Source organism: Balaenoptera acutorostrata, chromosome 5 (genome assembly GCF_949987535.1).
Source record: "Balaenoptera acutorostrata chromosome 5, mBalAcu1.1, whole genome shotgun sequence".
NCBI classification, from domain to species: domain Eukaryota; kingdom Metazoa; phylum Chordata; class Mammalia; order Artiodactyla; family Balaenopteridae; genus Balaenoptera; species Balaenoptera acutorostrata.
In genome coordinates, this window is record NC_080068.1 from 54,315,098 (window position 1) to 54,335,197 (window position 20,100).

Below are 20,100 nucleotides of genomic sequence, written 5' to 3' on the forward strand. Positions count from 1 at the left end.
CAGAAAAATAAATTATTCTATCTAGAGCTTTTACAAAAGTGAACAAAAGTGTCTTTAACTTAACAAGATCCTAGGTTAGGCTAAATTTAATATGCATGGCTTTTAAACATTTTATTCATGCTCAGGAGAAACAAAGAGAAAAGCTTCATATAGTTTTATATTAAGGTAATGAAAAACTAGATAATACAGAGTAATCATTTTAAGGATAGCTCTAAATACAAACATGATGCCAAAATTTGGCATGTGAGGTTTTAACAAATAACATTCACTTTGCCACCTTCATTTTAATGAAAAAAATTGTAGGTCATTTATGTCTAATTTGTATAAAATTTCAAGTTTTAAGATTATCAGATACTATAAAAGTAACAGTTAATTTAGAACAATACAATTTTTATAATCAAAATTTCAACAGGACAGAATTGTAATTTAATTAATATAAGAACGAGTGGGAGTCAATATGTGCATATTATGAAACCAAAATAAGTGGTTTCGCTCTGCTTCTAGTACTCCTCCAACGACCGTAGTCAGCATAATCACAAATATGGTTACAGGAATCCAAAATTATGGATTCAACATTTAAAATGCTGTTTTTAATGCAGATTCATAATACATAATGCAGCCTATTAAAACACTACATTTAGATAACATGCTAAATTTGGTTAAAAATCTAATTTTCTTTTTTCTAACTTTCAATATGGTACTTTGAAATACACATACACACACGTATATAGACATGTATATTCTATACGCCTCAATCACAAAGAATAATTGCCTTTCAATCTTAAAGACAAGTGTGAGTATTGTTAAAATGTATATATATATACTTCTGCGATCCAACTGCATTCTCATAGACACTTTATAAATGTAAAAATGGTCTATCACAGTCCTATGCATTTTGTATTGTAAATGAGGGCTATTGTATCAGTGATGGTGACTGCTGTCTGGGTAATAAAGTATATTTACCCTCATTTGCATAACAGTAAGTCTCCTGGACCTCTGATGGATTTTTCATATGTGGTTTGGGTTTTATAAAAACTGACACCGAGAGGCTAGATAACTTTGCCCTTCGCCTACCATCATTCTGTCTCTTTCTACCCTTGCACATATGTGTACCAGCCACACACAGAGTACATACACAAACACACAAATGTTTTCAAAATGAAAAAAACGTCTAACAATACTGCATAGGACATCAAAATGGTAATACAATCAGCAACTTTGCCCGGATACTACTATTATCAAAACATCAGTTATTCCCATTACAAAGGAGTGTCTCCCTCCTCCCCCAATCTCCTTCATAGAACAGTTATATTTCTCTTAAAGGAAGGGAAAAATGGATGCTTAGAAACATGGTGTTTTTAATCCGATCTAGCCCTCTGGCATACCCTAGAGGTGGTGTATCTGTGTGTGTGTGTGTGTGTGTGTGTGTTTATGTAAAAATCACATTATATACAATACAATTTTTACAGAAAGCCTGGCAGCTACAAATAAGAGGTAGAACTACTCAAAACTATGTTTCCTGCTGCAGGAAAAAATTCATTTTCTTTACAGTAATTAAAAAAAAGTTTAAAAAATTGACAAAAAATAAGTTGCAGGTTAGACCCCATAATTTAAACAACAAAATCTAGGAAGAAAAATATTCTTCAATGTACTCAACAGATAAGTTCATTAAAGGGTTAAAAAAAGTTGCATAGGAAAAAAGGGACATTCCAGCACTTGCTACAATGATGGCAATAGTTTCTCTAGTGGGAGTAAAGTACCTTTAGTTTTTCTTCTTTTGATAACTCTTAAGAGATTAGGGTTTATAAGCAAGAGCAAGTTAGAATAGCAGCACTTTTTCCAGTCCTGGAGAGTGCTATAAGCGAGAAGGGACTGTCTGGAGGTCAAGGTTTGTTCAACCAGACAGAAAGACAAGCCAGTAAGCACAGCTCCAAAGCTCAAGGTGGAAGTTCCTTCAATATTTTAATAAAAGGTGTTATAAAATCCTTAATACTTTTGTCCTCTGCTTAATAAAGGAAAAGGACAGGGTCTGTGTGTGTCTTGAGAGACAGAGGAATTTGGTTGTCAGAGGACACATTTGAAAGTATAAGAACAAAGAGGGGATTCTTCAGATGTTGTTTATAAGGAACGGTGCACTACTGTCTTGATTTTACCTATGCAAGAGAGAAGCAGAGAGAGCACTGTATTGTTTGGCCAGTGACCAAAAACCAAAACAAACAAAAATTAAAAAATAAACAACCAGACAAAAAACAAGAACATAAACAACAAAAACTGTCAGTTGTAAGAAAGACAAACAGGTTACAATGTAGTTTCTGTTCCCTTGCTCCTCCAGAAATAATCATTGTCTTCAGGCTCAAGTTCTATTCTAATTTGAGGCACAACTTTTACTGGAGTTCTAGAAGCACTAGAGAAAAAGAAAAAGGAAAGAAAAAAAAAGTAAGTAAATCAGAATTCCTTTACCATCTGTCAAATGTTTATGCATTGTACAGAAGTCAAATGGGTCCTTCTTTGTTCTCTTTAAATACTTACTTCCTCTTTCTGTATTAAAAACAAACATTTTTTAAATGGGATGAAGTTACCAAATAGAGTTAAGAAATTCAAATAAAAATTTCATAAGCTCTCACACCTAGATTAGAAAAAAAAAAACAATCAAGAAAGAGGACTTCCAGGTGGGTGACACTGTCAGAAGTTGAAGGACAGAAAGACTGACATGAAGAAAATATTCAGAGATTTCACGATTTTGAAAATCAAGGAGGATCTGAAATCTCTAGAGTTGTGTTAAGAGGGAATAAAACTATTGGAGAAGAGCCGCCAGGAAATGCCGGCTACCCTTAAAACAGAGATGATGCTGATATGACAAGAGCTAACACTGATCCTGGGCTTTACCTTAATGATACTGAAAGATTCCATTATTTCTAAGAGTAAGTCGAGTAGGTCTCTTAGAATGTTTTCTACAAGTAAAAGCTGGGATGAGGTCTGGTGACTAGATAATTTATTTAAGATAAATTGTAGAGGATGGAGAACAGGGCGTTCTGCCGATAACCCGCCATTGGTTCCCTTTCTGTGGGGTGATCATCCCACAGAATAACGTAAAATACTGGGCTGTCCTTTACCTTGGCATACCGAGTGACTGAAGGAAAGGAATTTTATCAGCATGATGTGTGGCGTTCAAGGAATGTTGGTGATTTTTCCCCTAAAAAAAAAAATTTTTTTTCAAATCATAAATAATAGTCATTGGTAAAGTATAACATTAGAATGAAAATTTTTTAAATCTTCACAAAAATGGATGCATCTTTCACAACTGGAAAGAGTAAGAAAGACAAGTTTAGACAATTTCAATAAACACAGTATCAAGCTAAGAATCTAAGTAGTGTGATGAAGTCAAAATCACTCAGTCTCTTTTATTCTAGGTTTTCTAAAATGGGCCAATGTTGTTCTTTTCAGCGAGGGGGCAGGGTAAATCATTCCTAGAGGGTGATAGCACCTACTTAATGTCTAAGACTTGTCCTTGGATTTCCTGCCATGTTCAGCATTCATAATTTTGTCCTGCTGTTATTCACGCAGGTAAAAAAAAGATTTTCAGAAACTTACTTATACTGCAACTCTACTATCAATTTTGTTCTTTCATGGATTAATATGATACTAGAAAAGATTTTAGAATGATCATTGGTATTTTGCTTAAGTAAATTTCTAATATCACATCCACTAATTTCAATGTATCCTTTTAAAGGGTTTTTGAGAAAATGAAGAACAACTAGCACTAAATAACCAACTTGCCACAGACTTTTTCCAGGAGCCTCAAATTCTAGCTGATGATTTTTTTTAAGCAGCCTTTAAATTGTACTTAGAAGAGCTGTGCTAGGTTATGATGCCAATGGAAGACATCCTTTCATAGTCTCTTTTTGCTATTTAATGCTCTAGAAATGAAAAATGAAAACAGACAATGGTTTGGGGAGCTTGAACTTACAAAGAAAATATTCAACTAAAGCCCGTTGATAGGATTGAGAAGAAAGTAGCCTCAGTCACAAGTTACAGGCTACAGATTGGACACCAAAGGTGAGATTGCCTTAATTCTCTTTTCTTTAAACCAGCCTCCAAGATGGCCCCCAATGCACCCTGTCTTCTGGTATTCATGTCCTTATATAATTTCTCCTCACACTGTACCAGGGTTGGTTTGTGTGACCAATAGAATATGGCAGAGGAGATGGTATATGACTCCTGAGATTTGGTTATAAAAGACTGCAGTTTCTGTCCTGGTTTCTTCTCTGTTATCACTGGCAGCCATGTCATGGGCAGCCCTAAGAGATGCCCATGAGCCAAGGAACTAAAATCTCCTGCCAACTGCCTTGTGCTTGAGCTGGGAAGCAGATCCCCAGTTTCAGTCAAGTCTTCAGACTCAGCTCCAGCTAAGAGCTTGACTGCAATCTCACGAGAGCCCTTGAGCCAGAATCAACCCAAATCAGCAGCTCCTAAACTCCTGAACATCAGGAACTGTGGGAGGAGATACAGGTTTGTTGTTTTAAGCTGCTGAGTTTTGTGGTAACTTGTTACATACCAATAGATAACTAAAATACCCATTTTTTCATGAATAGTCATTCATTTCAAACTTTTCTTGGTAACATCTTACTGAAGTTGAAGAAGCACTATCAAACAGAAATGAAGGTACTTCAACTGTCTTTTCCTATAACAAATCAGTATACTTTGAAGTGCATCTGGATCTAAAAGAATATGTTTTCTTCAAATGAGAACTCAAAGTAAAGTAGTTTGGAGGCACTTGCTGCTTGCTATTGGAAAAGCTTGAGTTATTCACTAATGTTACTACAGAGGTAGTAACACCCTTTTCAAATGGCCTGTTAACTCAATTACAAAAGAAAAGATGACAGGTCAAAAACCATTATACCTTAGCCACCAGGCTATTACCCCAGAAAGACCAGTGCAGTTACAAAGATAATTTTGAAACAGCAGAAAGGGAATGAAGAAATTAGGAAGAAAATGCAAATATCTTATAAGCTATACCCAAAGAGCGGTTGTTAATATTTTATGATTGCCAATTTAATTGAAAATAACAATTATTCCAAATTCTCAGTATTAACAATTGATTCATTGATCTTTGAGAGACCCATTATGCAATTTCTCTTTTGAGCTGATTTGGTCATTGGTGGAAGCCTAAGGAAGACAAACAGTAACAGACAGTGATGTAGTACTAGAAGCTGCCATTCTACATACCAGCAGAAAAAAAGGGAAATCAATTAAAAACATGGTGATGAATTTAGCAATTCAAAGAAACCGGCGATAACTTGGATCAGAGAAAAGATGACCAAATAAAAACTTAAATGGTTATGGATAAAAGAAAAAGGTAAGGAGTGAAGGTCAAGGAACGTAAAAATGAAGTTTCATAATAATTAATGTAAATCTTCACATAGAAAGAAAAGAAAGAAAACAGAGGAAAAGTTAATGAAGATGATAGTCCTAAAGTTTTTTCTCTGTAAGTGCAAATCATATTCAAGCTGGCATGCAAGAGGTTAGTTCTACTCACTGTCGGAAGGTTTGCTATCACTTAGGAAAGGCTGCTGTTCCATGATGTCCATTGGAATTTTAATACTTGGAACTTTTTCTGAGTATGGGCAGTCAGACTGTGAAAGAAATTTATAACAGTTTTTAGAAAGCTTTTACTATACAGACCTCCCTACCTCCCAGTATTGATTAAACCTATCATATTGTCATTTACATTGTACTAAGGAGAACAGCCTTAGATATAATCACTTCTCCTTTGCTGACTTTTCAAGTTTTATGGCATCTGCCCCTCACATTTGTTTTCCTCTCTTCTGAGTTAAGGGGATTAAGTCAATTAAAACTAGAACCACACCAAACGGAGATCACTACAAATTAAACAATTGTAAGGCTTTCCATAAGCTGGATTTACAATCAAATATTTATGGGTTAGGTGTATGTGTGTGTGAAGCAAATAATCTCAAGCGTGAAAGACTATAATTTAGGAGACTTCCTAAACTATAATATGGTCTTAAATTTTTGTTTCCTTTATGCTTTCTGATTCCACCTCCAGGAATATGATGACTTATCTTTCCTTCCAAGACAGGTAAGAAGACTTTTTTCTAATATCCACTCACAAGGGGTCATTTACATAGACTTGAAAATAAACCCTCTCCCTTACTCTAATATTCCATCAGAACTATTTTGTAGTTTAAGGATCATCTCAATTTGCTTATACCAAATATATTTGGAAACTTAGCAAAACATGAGAAAATAAAGTCAAAAGGAAGGTGCCTATGATGGCCAGATAGGCAGAGAAGAATCATAACCAAAATAAAATGATAAAACCAGGCAGCTAATCATGAAGCTTCTTAAAGAACAGACCACCTAAGCCAAAACTGTAACAGATTTCCACAGGATTATCACTTTACTGTTTGTTAGAATTCATTATATTGAATCCATGTCTATGCCTGGACTCAAAAGATGGAATTCATCTCTTAACTGAAAGTACCAAGGAGATGATGACCTTTAGCTGAAAGGGAAAAAATAGGAACTAGGGGTGAAAGGAAGTAAGAAAAAAATGAATCTTAACATAGAGCTACTACGCACATTGAAAATTTCTTTATAATGAATCTAAAGAGGGTAATGAGCCACAATATTCTTTTCAAAGATTAAAGTATTGTACTTCACTTGAAAAAAAAATGAAGATGCCATGTGCCCCTACCTTTGTAAGAATGTCAAGGACAAGTTTTATTACAGTATTTCAAAGTTTCCCCCGATAATAGCATTTATAGATGAACAGGTTGGCAGCCAACCCTTAATCATAGCCTACTGGGAGGGTTCAAAAATGACTGAGTAGCTCAAAATATTGGCAAGCCATAATTTTCACTAATTCTGCTCACAAATATTAGAGTTGGAACTCCCATGCCCTCGTGTGGCTCCTGACATCCATGGATCCCACACCACACGATGCCCAGGTGAACATCAGGACAGCTACATTTCAAATGGAGAACCCCAAATAATGGCCTCAACACACAGAACGTATTACACAGATATACTCTGGCTGGATTCACTGTCTAGGATATATATATAAGCTTGTTTGTTTGTTTGTTTTGGTGGGGTCGGGGGAAGAAGAGAAAGAGGAAAAGAAGAAAACAAGTATCACACATTATCTTCAAGAAATCTGTTGGAAATATGGATTCAAAATGATAAATATTATTAATATAAGAATAGCATTATTTAAATAAGATATGATTTGTTGAAAATCAAATCTAAGACTTAGACCTTCTCAGGAGCTCATTTGATCCAACTTCTGACACTAGAGAGCGCTAAATTTAAAACATTCTTAAAAGTGGATATTTTATTACTATTTTTTTCTTAAAAGTCATTAGAGAAGAGGATTCCATAATATTATTTCATACATTTGTAATGTATAATGAATTTTAAGTTTGATGTACATGTACATAAACTGAAGTACTTGTTTTGAAAATTCAAGATGAAATACTGCTTTAATTATCTCAGTATTTCTGGCAGGTTTTTTTTTTTTTTGTCTAGAGTAGCCTAGAAGTTTATTTCAAATTTTGATTTCTATTCAATGTGTAAACGCATCGTTCTTTTTAATACTGCATCTTAATCTGTTCTTCAGTTTAAGCACATTCTCTCTTTTTCTGTCATCATTGCAAACAGAAAATCTATATACATGTTCTCATTGAAGATGGATGGTGACAGTCACAAAAGCTCCCTCAGACTCTTTTTCTCTTTAGCTAAATGTGCCTCATATATTTAGCCTTTTCTTATTGGATCAATTTATCTGAAATCCAATTTTGTCTGTTGCTTCCCTTCACTGTACTGTTTCCAAGTTCTCCAAAAATAATACAATCAGACAGCCTGACCAATCGAAAATAACCAGACAGGCCTGGATGAGAGTTTTGTCTTTGCCAATATGTGTACACTTAGAAAAATGACTTAACATTTCTCAGTCTAAATTTCCCCATCTGTAAAACAGGAACAAAAATATACTATAAAGAGCTGCTTTAGCAATTAAGAACAAGGTATGCCTGATCCATCAAAATGATCAAGTACAGAGCAGACACCAAAAATTAACTAGACTCCCATGTTAGAATGAGATACTGGGGATTCCACTAGAATGGGGATACTGCATTGTGTAAAATCTAGAACAAACCTACAAATCTTCATATAGAAGGTGTCATTTTGGCTGTCCTTTCAAAAGGCTACTGAGATAAGCTATTGGGGTGTTTGTGTGTGTGTGTGTGTGTGTGTGTGTGTTAAAGAAAAGTAAATCCCAGATTTTCTCTTAGCACTGATCACAGAACCCTACTGAAACACCAAGATTTCTGTGAAATGGCTTCCTAAAAAGTGGACATTTTATTTCTCAACTTAGTCATACGATTGCAAGAGTATCACCTAAATTATGACACTGACTGCTACAATTATGTAGAAAGACCCCAAATTCCAATTTCCGCTCCTTTTTATTGAAAGGTTACAGAGAAGTGATCTCAAATCATGTCAAATCCCAATGCAAGGATAAGTACAATAGCAGAGAACTTCAGTTGAGAGCCCACTCAAATAGATACACAGATCACAGGAGGTGAGGTCACCAGCATTTGTCCACATTAGGCTTAAAATTATGTAAAACTGAGTTATTATCTCAAATTTAAATTCAAATAAATTAAATTCAAATTTATCAATAATAAACCCAATACATTTTATAGCATTACGAAGCAAGCTTCCTTTTTATGTACGAGATCAGAGATTGAAGTTTTTTAGATATGGTGGGCTTTGTTTTTTTAGAAGTCATTATATCATTATCAGTGTATTCAGAGTTACAGAAAGACTTCAGAAAATACTTTAAAAAAAAAACAAAGAGAGAAAATAAAGGGCAAAGGAAGGTGAAAAGTGACAAGTAGCATGACCAGGTAAACATCCTTGAAATTCAGTCATACATCGCACACAAGGGTTAAAAGAATACCATTTTCACATTCGTTTAACTAACTTTGGAATTTTACTTCGGAATTTTAGAAAGCTCCTTACATCGTCATTGTCACTGTCCAGACTTCCCTTCTTCTTTTTCTTTTTCTTCTCATCCTCCTTCTTTTTCTTATCCTTTTCTGGAATGACATCATCAAGGAAGCTGAGGTCGTGCTGGGAGAAGAGGTAGTCCATGCCTTTTCTGACAGCTACAAGTGCCAAGATCTGGAAGAATAAATATAAAAAGTAGGAAAGAACCCATGTCAGAATAAGAAGTCAGAGTGAGTATTAATACTGCCCTAGCAAAGTCAGTAGAAACCTATTTTGTACAAGTCTAGAGTATGACAGAACTCATCTTGCTTGTATGGACTTACATTAAGTAGACCATAAACATCTGCTTCATGGAGAAAGGTGGTTCATAGAAGCCTTACTTTAACTCACTGTATTTTGTTCACCTTACTGTATGATCCCTTCATTTGGAATTTCCATATGAAAAGATTATTTTTTAAACCATTTTCTTCCATGTCAGATTTTTAATAAAATAACTAAAAGTTTCAAGGGAAAAAACAGCCTGTGTATGATTTCTAATTATTCAAAATTAAAACATTACACAGGTTTTTGAAAGTCAAGAAAATCTGTACAACACATAGTACACTGAGACATCTTCAAAGTATTAATAATGAAGTAGTATTTGAGTTTGCACAGACTATTTCATCTGCTGGGGTAACTTCAATCACCACTATTAATTGAGTCAGATGCTGTGCTAAACTCTTAGACAATATTTTCTCATTTATTCCCACAACAAACCTGAAAGGTAGATGTTGGTATCTATCCAAGAGCGGAGGAAATTAAAGCTTAGTGACATAAGTTAAGTTATCCAAGATCACAAAGCCAGATAAAGGAAGAATACAAAGGGTCCCAGTTTTCTAACTCTAACCCCAGCATTCTTGAACTCTGTATCTTTGATTTTATGAACTGCTCTTGAAGGTATCTTAAAGATGTCTTTGCTCAACAGTAAAATTAGTATGCAGTAGGACTCAGAAGTCCTGGCCCTGCCTGAAATTAACAGTTGTCTTTATCCATATTATGTTGTATGTCAGCCTCTTCATCTCTTAGAGAAATTAATAACATCTGACCTATTGATATTACATGATTGTTTTATGATCAAATAAAAGCTCTGAAAGATGAAAAATACTTTATAAAGGTAAAATATTTTTTTATTATTACTTAGCACAAGCAATAAGTGATTTACTGGATATATTTCAAATTTATCGAGGTCTAACTTTGTTTTTCCTGGCTTTAGCAAAACTAATACATGGGTAAATTATATTAATAGGCAGATGGAAGTCTTTTCTCATACTCAGTGTGTTTTCCAGTAAGTTAATAGAGTTCTTTTTCAAAAGCAAAACATAAGGGATCATCAAGAGTAAAGATCTGACTCCACAAATACCATTAATATTTGACACCATTTTTTTCTGCTTTCCTGGAGGAAAAAACAATTACAAACAACCAGTATACATAAAATAAAATAATAATTCTGGCTAAGAGTAAGAAAATTTTTGTAAAAAACTAAAATATGGTTTGTATATTAAAGTTCTATTTCCAAAGCTACAGGGGAGACAGAGCCAGACCTGAGGTTGGCTTTGTGACTTGTTTCAAGCATATGCATGTGCATTTTCTTGCAAGAAATGTAAGGCTACAGTAAAAATTCAATGATTATTCAAAAAATAAAGTCTTAATTAAAAAGAAAAAAAAATAAAAATAAAGCTACGATGGCATTATTTCACACACACAAATTCAATGATGAAGCCAAATACAGAGCTATTGTTTCCTTTTGCCCTTCTTTCACTTGTGATTCAGAGTGGAATGTTAGTTGTTTCACCTTCTTTCTCATCATAACATGGCCAGGAGAGAGAGCCCAGACTTATCCTTAAACTTAGCATGATACAAAGGAGAAGAACTGCAAAAACTAAGCTTCTCGCTCCATTTCTTCCATTCACTGGATGATCTCTCATAAGTTGCCAAACTGGTCCTCTATTATTTGGCCTGAAATGTGCTGTACTCTGTTATTTAGACAAATCCCAATGTACAGCAGTATTTTAAAAATAACTAACGTTACGTGCACTCGTGTCTACCATGTGTCAGGCATTGTGCTATATACTTTATATTCATTATTGATGCTCAGAATGAAAACAAAGACGCCGCTCTCATTTTACTGATGAGTTAATGGCAGCTCAGGGAAGTTCACTGATCAGCACCAACCAGAGCCAGTATCTGAAACTCAGCTGTCCGACTCCAAGGTCCAGCCTAGACAACCACAGACCTGGCAACCTTAAATTACACCCAATCAAACCGATTAGGTCAAAGCTGGAACAAAACTGGAAGCACCCATAAGAGACACATGTGTCATCAATATTACAATAACCATATGATACTGGTGTGACCTCATGGGTAGGTTCAATTAAAAGCATCCCTACCATGACTGGGAAAATGATAGCAGCCACGGTTGACTTGAGGATCCAGAGCAGGGCTAGACAGAGCACCTGCAGGAAAGTGAACAGGTGAACTCTGCGCAGGGGGACATGGCGCAGGTAGATAAAGTCAGGCTGATGCTTCAGGGGCATCAGCAGCAGCTTCAGACGATCCATGAACTGGGGGAAGAAAGGGAAAGAGAGGACAAGGACATTACTTCAAGAGCTGCAGCACCAAGTCATTTCTTCACGTCTAACTAACCACTAGCGATTTATACTCTACAATTTAGGCAGGCAATGTCCTGGTTAGAGGACACTGGTCAGGGAGTGCAGAAATACAGTCTAACACGGTAAGACGTAGTATGAGTCTTCCAACTTCTGTTATTACTTTGCAGGAATATTATGCAGCTATACGAGATTAAGTGGCCACCAAAGAATAAAGTTTCAAAGCCAAATATAAAATAAAGATGCTCATCTCCTACATTCTACTTGTATTGTCTGCATCTTAGGAGAGAAGATCTTGTGCCTATTCTAGTAATAATATGCTGAAGGAAGACATCAAACTCGTGTATCTAACTGTGCCTCAGCTGTCTTATCTGAAAAGAAGAGGAGACGCTATGTATCATATATATTCCAATAATGTTTCAAGGATATAAAGGAACTATCTGACTTGAAAATGGGAATGCATTGGTATTTTCATAAATTCCACATTATTTATCTATGGCATACCTTAACTAATACATTTAGCAATGAATTAGCATTTCTTTTCAGAGAAAAGCCACATGAACATTGCGGTGAGTTTCACAGCGTCAACAACTAGATACCTGATCTAGGAGAGGCTATTACACTGTCATGTATAAACAGGTACTAAAATGACTACTGAACGCCTATGTGCCAGGTGCTGTGCTTCAAAGAATAACCGCTGAGTTTACATCAATGCTGATGATAAGGATGATACTCAAGTACCTATCATAGGAACTTTCAGATGTAAGATGCTCACTAAATAGCTGTTGAATTGAATAATTACGTAATAAGAACTCTGAAATAATATCTCTACTTTCTTGCTGGAGGGAAGAGAAAAATGTAAAAGTAAATAGACTATCACAGTCTTCTCTGAAGTGATTTCCTATCTAAAGAGTTTTCTTTCTTCCTCCAGAGCTATTTTTTTTTTTTTTAATTTTATAGCTACTTTATTTATTTATTTATTTATTTTTGGCTGTGTTGGGTCTTCGGTTCGTGCGAGGGCTTTCTCTAGTTGCGGCAAGTGGGGGCCACTCTTCATCGCGGTGCGGGGACCGCTCTTCATCGCGGTGCGCGGGCCTTTCACTATCGCGGCCCCTCCCGTTGCGGGGCACAGGCTCCAGACGCGCAGGCTCAGTAGTTGTGGCTCACGGGCCCAGGTGCTCCGTGGCATGTGGGATCTTCCCAGACCAGGGCTCGAACCCGTGTCCCCTGCATTAGCAGGCAGATTCTCAACCACTGCGCCACCAGGGAAGCCCCAGAGCTATTTTTGACTGGTAGAAGCATTCCCATTTATAAAGACTGGAGTAACAAAATTTTTTGCTAACTCAGATCTTGCCAAAAAGGTCTAAAAGAAGAAGAGTCAAGAGAAAAGTAAAGAGAAAAGGTGATAGGGCAACACCATGGCAGAATTTAAGAAATCCACTAGCTGTCCCTTCAGCAAGGGATTTTTTTCCCCATTGTTACGGAATCGCTGATTTTTTCCCCTTCTATTTAACTTAATAAACATGTACTAAGCTCCAACCACCTATTACACACTTAGAACACATAAAATCAAACTTCTGATCTAGACTGACTTATTTAGGCCAAACAAAAATAAGAACTATTAATTTGGGGACCGTATTTGTTTCATATTTTTCCATTTAAAGTAATAAAGAATATTTAAAATGTCAGGTAAAAATATTTTTACACATTTATACTTCCCAAAAGTTTCATGGGCACAAATAAGCCCACATTCACATTCCTCTAGTTACATGTATGAAAAACCACCTTGTATTTTGTAATAAATATCCAAATGGTGAAGAACTCTACTCAATGGACCTAAACAAGGAAAAATAAAATAGCCTTTTCTCTTTTTGAGGGTCTGGCCAGTTGCCCAGCTCCATCTGACTCTAAAACCAAATTAATCTAAATTCAATAAATGAAAGCAAGGACTATTACGAAGGGGTTTAAATAAATTCTTATGATATTCACAGAACATGCAGTCTTTTCCCATTAAAACATCACTAAGTGCTAAATAAGGCTACAGTTAACAAGGTGCCAGCAAGCAGCAGCAGTACTTCCAGTTTCCTGGTGCCAATTAAATTAAACCTCAATTGAAAGACAAAGTCCCTTACAAAGTTTCCCCTAATGATTTTTTAAAAGAGGGCCAGTTTTATCCAAGATGTGACAGCTGAAGTTTTTGACGAAGGTAGCACATTAACCACATTGACTTGATTCTTGTATTGGTGCAAAACTTTTGATCAATGATCTCAGCCATGCGAAAAGCACATCAAATAAGAATAGTCTGTTCTTAGTATAAGGTAAAGGCAAATGGATAAATAGTATCTCGAGCACACTGAAAGGTTAGATTTCCATCGAAGGAAGGAAGGAAGGAAGGAAGGGAGGGAGGGAGGGAGGGAGGGAGGAAGGTCAGAGATAGCCCTCTCACTTTCCTAGTCAAATAGCTTCTAACAGCTTATTTCTAGAATGGGTATGTATGATAACATTTGTTAACACAAGCTAACTTTGTTAATCGAATCAGGAACACAGTGGTGGAGAAAGTAGAAAATAAATGCATTTTAAAAACTCAGCAGTTAAGGATTAGCACTTTTCTTCAATGATCTATTATTGGACTGTTTTTAATACTACTAGAAGAGTATGACTCTGCTGAGATTGCTATGGAAAACTTACCTGCACACCATTAAGAGATGCTACCCCCATATACAGGAACACGCCATAGAGTACAGGCATGGGAATAAACTAGGATGGAAAAAAATTGGAGAAAGGTTTAGAACAATAATAATAAAAACAGTAAGAGAGAGAGATAGTTTAAATAAAGGCTAAATCTGAGACTAAAAGATAGGACTTAATAATACAGTGACCACACTGATCAGTGTGCTTAACTCATCATTGATAAACTTCTAAACTCTTTGTACCAGAAAGCAACAAAGGAGGGTGAAGGAGACTCAATTTTCATTTGATTCTTGTTTGCATTTTTTTAACAATTAGAATGCATGACCTTAAAAATAACTTTTTAATGGGAAAAAAAGTCTCTGTTATCCTTTCCCCTTAAAAGGAATGACCACGTAAACTAGATGCATGCATGGACAGTGAAGCAGAAAAGAGAGGTAGAGGGTTGCCCCACTCCGGAGACCAAAGTTCTTTCCCAATAGTCTGTTGACTTTTCGCTAAATAATTTTCACCAAATGATCTATCAGCTCGGTGTATAAATGCCTCTTTCAATTAAGTAAACATCAAACAACTGTCCCCTTTCTTCCTCTTAGGAATATTAAGAGGACTAATTAATGAGAACACTGCTTGAAAGGAGCATGGAGCATCTGGAAGCAATTAATTACACACACGGATTAATACACATCTTTAAAAATGGAATTAATACATTTCATGCATTAATTAGCAAGAGTCTTGTACACTAGTGTGAAGTGTTTTAACAATGGGAAGTTCCAAGACGATGTTCCTAAGTTTCGTCTATTCGTAGACCTTTGAAATGTCTCTAGTACTGTTGAAACCAAGCAAATCAGGGATGACTCTGTTTCCGGGAAGTCTTCTATCTGAACAACAATAAAAAAAAAGGGTTCTCAAGCTTGGATTTTGAAAAGAAGTTCAAGTTCAGGAGTTTTCAAAGCTCAAATACTAAAACCACAATCAATTAAGTCCAATCTTACCAAATCTGCACAAAGGAGACTGCTGTAGCCAGAAAACAGGATAACTTTAGAGTAATTTTTAAAGAACTATCACATGTATTAAGAAATTGAAGCACAATTTCTATCAGCCTTTCCTTATGATCACCTCAAACAGTTCTGTATCTGAGACCCTTTGGCTACTACTAGAGAAACAGTAAATTCCAAAATGGGTCACAACTGCCTCTAATTGTTATTGGTTAGCTGTAAAAATTGTTAAACGTATATGGAATAAATATACTTATTTATATAAAACATTGCATGCTTCTTCTAAAAAAGACTAACAATTTTAACATAGTTAATTTGATCTTGAGCTCAGAAAAAAAATAGATGAGATTGAGTGTTGAAGGTGGTGGGAGGGATAGTGTGAGTGGCAGGGAAGCCGTGTGGGCTGTAATAACCAACAGTCACCACAAAGAGGTGAACACATTACATTCAAGCCACTTACGCTGGGACATGTGCCTTTATTTCCTTTAAGAACGTGCGTGTTTCCATTCCCTATGATGCCTCCGTACAAATTTACCAAAAAATACAATAGGAAACTAACAAAAAGACCCTTTCATAGTTTTGACTTATTTCTTAATTTTTAAAACATCTTCTATAGACAAGGCCACTTCTATTCTTACTTAATATATGAAGATTTCTTATCATGTCATTTCTAATTTCTTGGGAAGAAATGAAAGGCGGAAGGGGAAAAAAGAAGTATAGAGCTCATGGGAAACTAGTTAGAAATCCTGCAGTAGTTATTTTTTAATTTGAGTGTTTTTCTGACTTGAAAGAAAGTAATCACATAGATGATCTTGGGCCTTAGTCCCATCCCTCACCTAAGCTTAGTTAAGTATTTTCTGTAATGTAGTTCTAATGCCAGAGTGAAGGCAACTTGTGCCTTGGTGCCTAGGTCTGTTCTCTCTGAACGGATGATGACAGGTTATTTGCCAAACCTACCACAAAATAAAAGCAGAAGGTAGCATTAACTCAGAATGGGGATTGGGTAGGAGAACAGATTTAGATATGATAATGTTTTTAAAAAGTTATTCTTTGGTGAAAATAGTACATATAAAGAAGGCTATTAATTTGATTTTTAGCCAATTTCAAAGTGATACAAATGTCTTATGAAATTCACCATTTTCTTTATGAATGTGTAGTGTCTCAATAAAAATCTTCCAGTTTGGAAATTCTGATGAAATTTAACAGGATTACTGGGTTAGAGGATACCTTTTACTGGATTTGGTTCATGAGTCATGTTAGGAGGTCAATCCTTAAAAATTCATCACAATAGAATCATTCATCACAATAGAAATTTCCCAAAGGAAGGAAAAGAAGAATGTGTTTTAAAAAGGTAGGATCCTATTTTAAGTTAAACTAGTATAATATACATAGTAATAGCAGGTAGACATTTTTATAAAGCAAGACAGGAGAAATTAAAACATAAAAAACACAGGGTATACTAGGTTCATAGGCATATCAAGAAGTGCCAAACGATAAAATTATGCAAAAAATTATATAAATAATCAATCATACCCAGAAAGCCAAAAAGCATAACTGTAAATAAATATTACAATGCTTTTAATGAAAATGAAAAATGAAAAAATTAAGTGCTTGATCCTATAACCAGGCAGAATAGTGAAACTGAGATGAGATCAATATTTAACATATTCAGACTATGTTACCAAATTTTTCAAATTCTGGTGACTTAACCCTCCCTTTGATTTTCTGATGGTGTTAGAGTATTCTCATAAAAAAAAATGTAAAAAGGGTAAATTTAATAAAAAAGAGAGGCTGTAGCGTCCACAGCACAGAATTCAGTATAAGAGTGAGGTCTCCCCACAGAATCATAGTCAGTGTGTGGGTGTGTGTGTATAAAACGCAGAATGAGGTCCTGATAAGATCGTGGGCATAAAAGTTAGACAGACCTGGGTTCCAATTCTGGCACTACCCATTGTGCAACCCAGAGAAAACGATCAACTTCCCCTATCCTCAATATTCTCACGCATATAGTGCTTATGATAAAGATTACATAGCACAAACATTTAGTTCAGTGCCTGGCTCATAATAGATGCTTGATAAATGTGGCACTGATGTCATTATCATCAGAACTTTTAGTGACAAGTCAAGAAGCCTACAAGTGCCAAGTCCCACTTTCTCTGGCCCCTCTGTGGTGGGTTTGGGTGGCAGGAGTTTAGGACAGAAGGATGGCTACCAAGGTCAAACTTGAAGGCTTGGTTTTATCTAGGCTCTACAATATTGCTTTTTCAACTGTAACAGCTGTCTTCAGGAACATGTTATTAAAATAATACCCTAATACCCTTAAGCCTTAAAAATCAATGTAAGGAAGCTGCTGACTTGCAATCTGGTCCCTCGTCACAAGAAACTGTGGAGTGAGCTATGGTGAGCAGTTTGTAAAAATGCCATCTTTCTCACTACATAAGAGAATCAGAAATCAGATCAGAGAAGCTGGGGAAGATCATCTCATGAGAAATGAAAATGAATACGTTCTTAGAGGGCAAATACTGTTTTATTTCAAAGGTGGTAAACCATGATGGCTATGAGATCAAGCTTTGGAGTCAGAACTGCCTGAGTTCAAATCTTGGCTCTACCATTTAAGAACTTTGTGACCTGGCAAGTTACTCATAATTTTTATTATCTATAAAGTGGATTCAATCATAAGTAAGTATACTTTTTGGAGGTGTGATTGGAGAACTAAATACAAAAAACCTGTGCAGAGCCCTTAGTCTAAGGCCAAGCTCAATAAATGGGAGCTTCAATTACAATCAACTTCAACAATATCATCAGCAGCAGCAACTTCATTATCATGTCTCCTTGTTTTTCTGTTACTGAACAGAGTGTACGGCATACAGCAGGAGCCCAACAAATGTTGTCAAATACAAATTAAACACTATCCTCCACATTTTAGAACACTGAACAAATCTGAAAGATAAATTTTGGCTACTCCTCCTGTTAAAGATAAATTAATTCAAGCAAAGGGAACAGAAGTAGCAGTGAACTTTTCTTGATCTTTATTTGTTTGGGCTTGCCAGAAGTATGGAAAAAGTAAGCTCCAGGAACTGTCTTTCATCTTTTTGCTGCTCTTTGGTCTACCCAGTCTCCCCATACAGAGCACTAGCTTAACAGGCAGTATTTCTGCTGCAGAAACACAGATCTAAACTATCTAGCCAGCCTGGGAAGCCAGTTATTCCTGTTTCCCAGCAGTTCTGTACTGAATCAATGGTGAGATTTGAGGCATGCGCCACTGTTGCTGGCCAAGGTCAAGGGGTAGCCTCCTGAACTTAAAAGCTAGTACACTATGATTCCTTACATTCTTCTATGTAAAAAGACAGATTTCGGCAAAGAGATCAGAACAGAGGTCATCAACTTCAAAGTAATCAATGTTCAAAGTAAGTCTGCCCAAGTAGGTACGGGGAACAACTACCCACACTGCTTAATCCATGGGAGAAAATAACTAGCATCATTGGAGGCCACCAAACCTGTGATGGACGCAGGGAGTTGGGAGGGAAGGTGTTGAGCCATCTCATTTTTAAAAGTCACAAGTTTCGCTTGATTTTATTCATTCGATCTGCCTTTCAAAGGCAGCTCTTTTAAGTAAAACCATTCCCTAAATCATCACCTGTTTCTTTAAAACACACATAGTCACATAGTGGAGGAAAAAAGATTCCCTCCTCCAAGGTAACTCATGACACCACTTTCTGAGTGAATTCTGAGGTTAACTGTTAATCTTGACTTCTTCTTAGGCGTAACTTAGGTTTTAGTTAAACTACTCTCAACATCTGCTTCTTCCTGTGTTGACTTTTCAGATGAGCTAACAAGGGTTCTGTAGTGAAAGCACATAACTTACCAAACTTCAGTGCTAAGAAGGGCACCTGATCTGAAATTGGCTGACCTTTTCAGATGTGATTCCTGAAGTAAGGAATAGCCTCACTTGCTGAAGTAACAAACCACAAGAGTCAATGCTAGACTATTTTATCCTTGTTGTTTTTAAATCCAGGTTCCCCACAATATGTTGGAAACTACACTAACTAAACAATTTCATTTCCCACAGTTTGGGCAAAAGATGGCCTACCAAAAATGTTTGCTGAACTGCCTTTTTCACTGATGCTTACACTGACTCTTTGCATTAACCCAAAGTTTTCAGGTAGAAATAGCCACAATTATGGACACTAGTACCTGAATGAGGGTGAGCCAGAACATGAGTACTTAAGGAAGGTCAAAGCAAAAGCAAGCTCATACTCACTGATCCCTTACATCTATCTTTTTCCTTTCTCTGTATTATCATCTGTTCCCATAGATACTATGGTGCTTTGCATATCAGAGGCAAAAAGAATCATTGTAAAATGAAGAACAAAAGTGCTTTCAGCTTTAACTCCTCTGCAGCCATAGTTGGGTGAGAAAAGAGTTAGGAAGAGGCCTTGCATCTCTTCCTAAAAATAGCAGTTTATACACTGTTTGTTCTCTGTGTCCCTTTGGAATCATGCATGATCACTCAGTTGACAGATTCTCCAAGATTAAAGCCAATTTGCTATAACAAACAAACAAAGAGTTTTTAAACACATCTGACTTTTCTGAGTTAGGATTTTATACTGCATTATTGAAAAGAAATAATATAAAAATAAAATTAAAGAAAGGGTGGGTGGTGATGAGTACATACGAACTGATGGGAAGATTTCTATTTATCTCTTACTAGTGGCTTAAGCACTAAGAGACCCTATAAAAGA

General features: G+C 36.0%; 1 protein-coding gene across 3 annotated transcripts in view; it reads right to left on the minus strand.

The window, feature by feature from the left end:
* Positions 1-269: 269 nt before the first annotated feature.
* Positions 270-20,100, minus strand: part of SLC4A4 (solute carrier family 4 member 4) — a 347,003-nt gene continuing 327,172 nt past the window's right edge. For all 3 annotated transcript variants that reach the window (XM_057546346.1, XM_057546345.1, XM_007193578.3), the window contains exons 21-26: positions 14,364-14,432; positions 11,457-11,630; positions 9,043-9,204; positions 5,537-5,633; positions 3,114-3,193; positions 270-2,404 (exon numbers count right to left, since the gene is read on the minus strand). In XM_057546346.1, the coding sequence (XP_057402329.1) occupies positions 3,150-3,193; positions 5,537-5,633; positions 9,043-9,204; positions 11,457-11,630; positions 14,364-14,432 (546 nt within the window). In that variant the 3' untranslated portion in view covers positions 270-2,404; positions 3,114-3,149. The remainder of the gene's footprint in view (positions 2,405-3,113; positions 3,194-5,536; positions 5,634-9,042; positions 9,205-11,456; positions 11,631-14,363; positions 14,433-20,100) is intronic.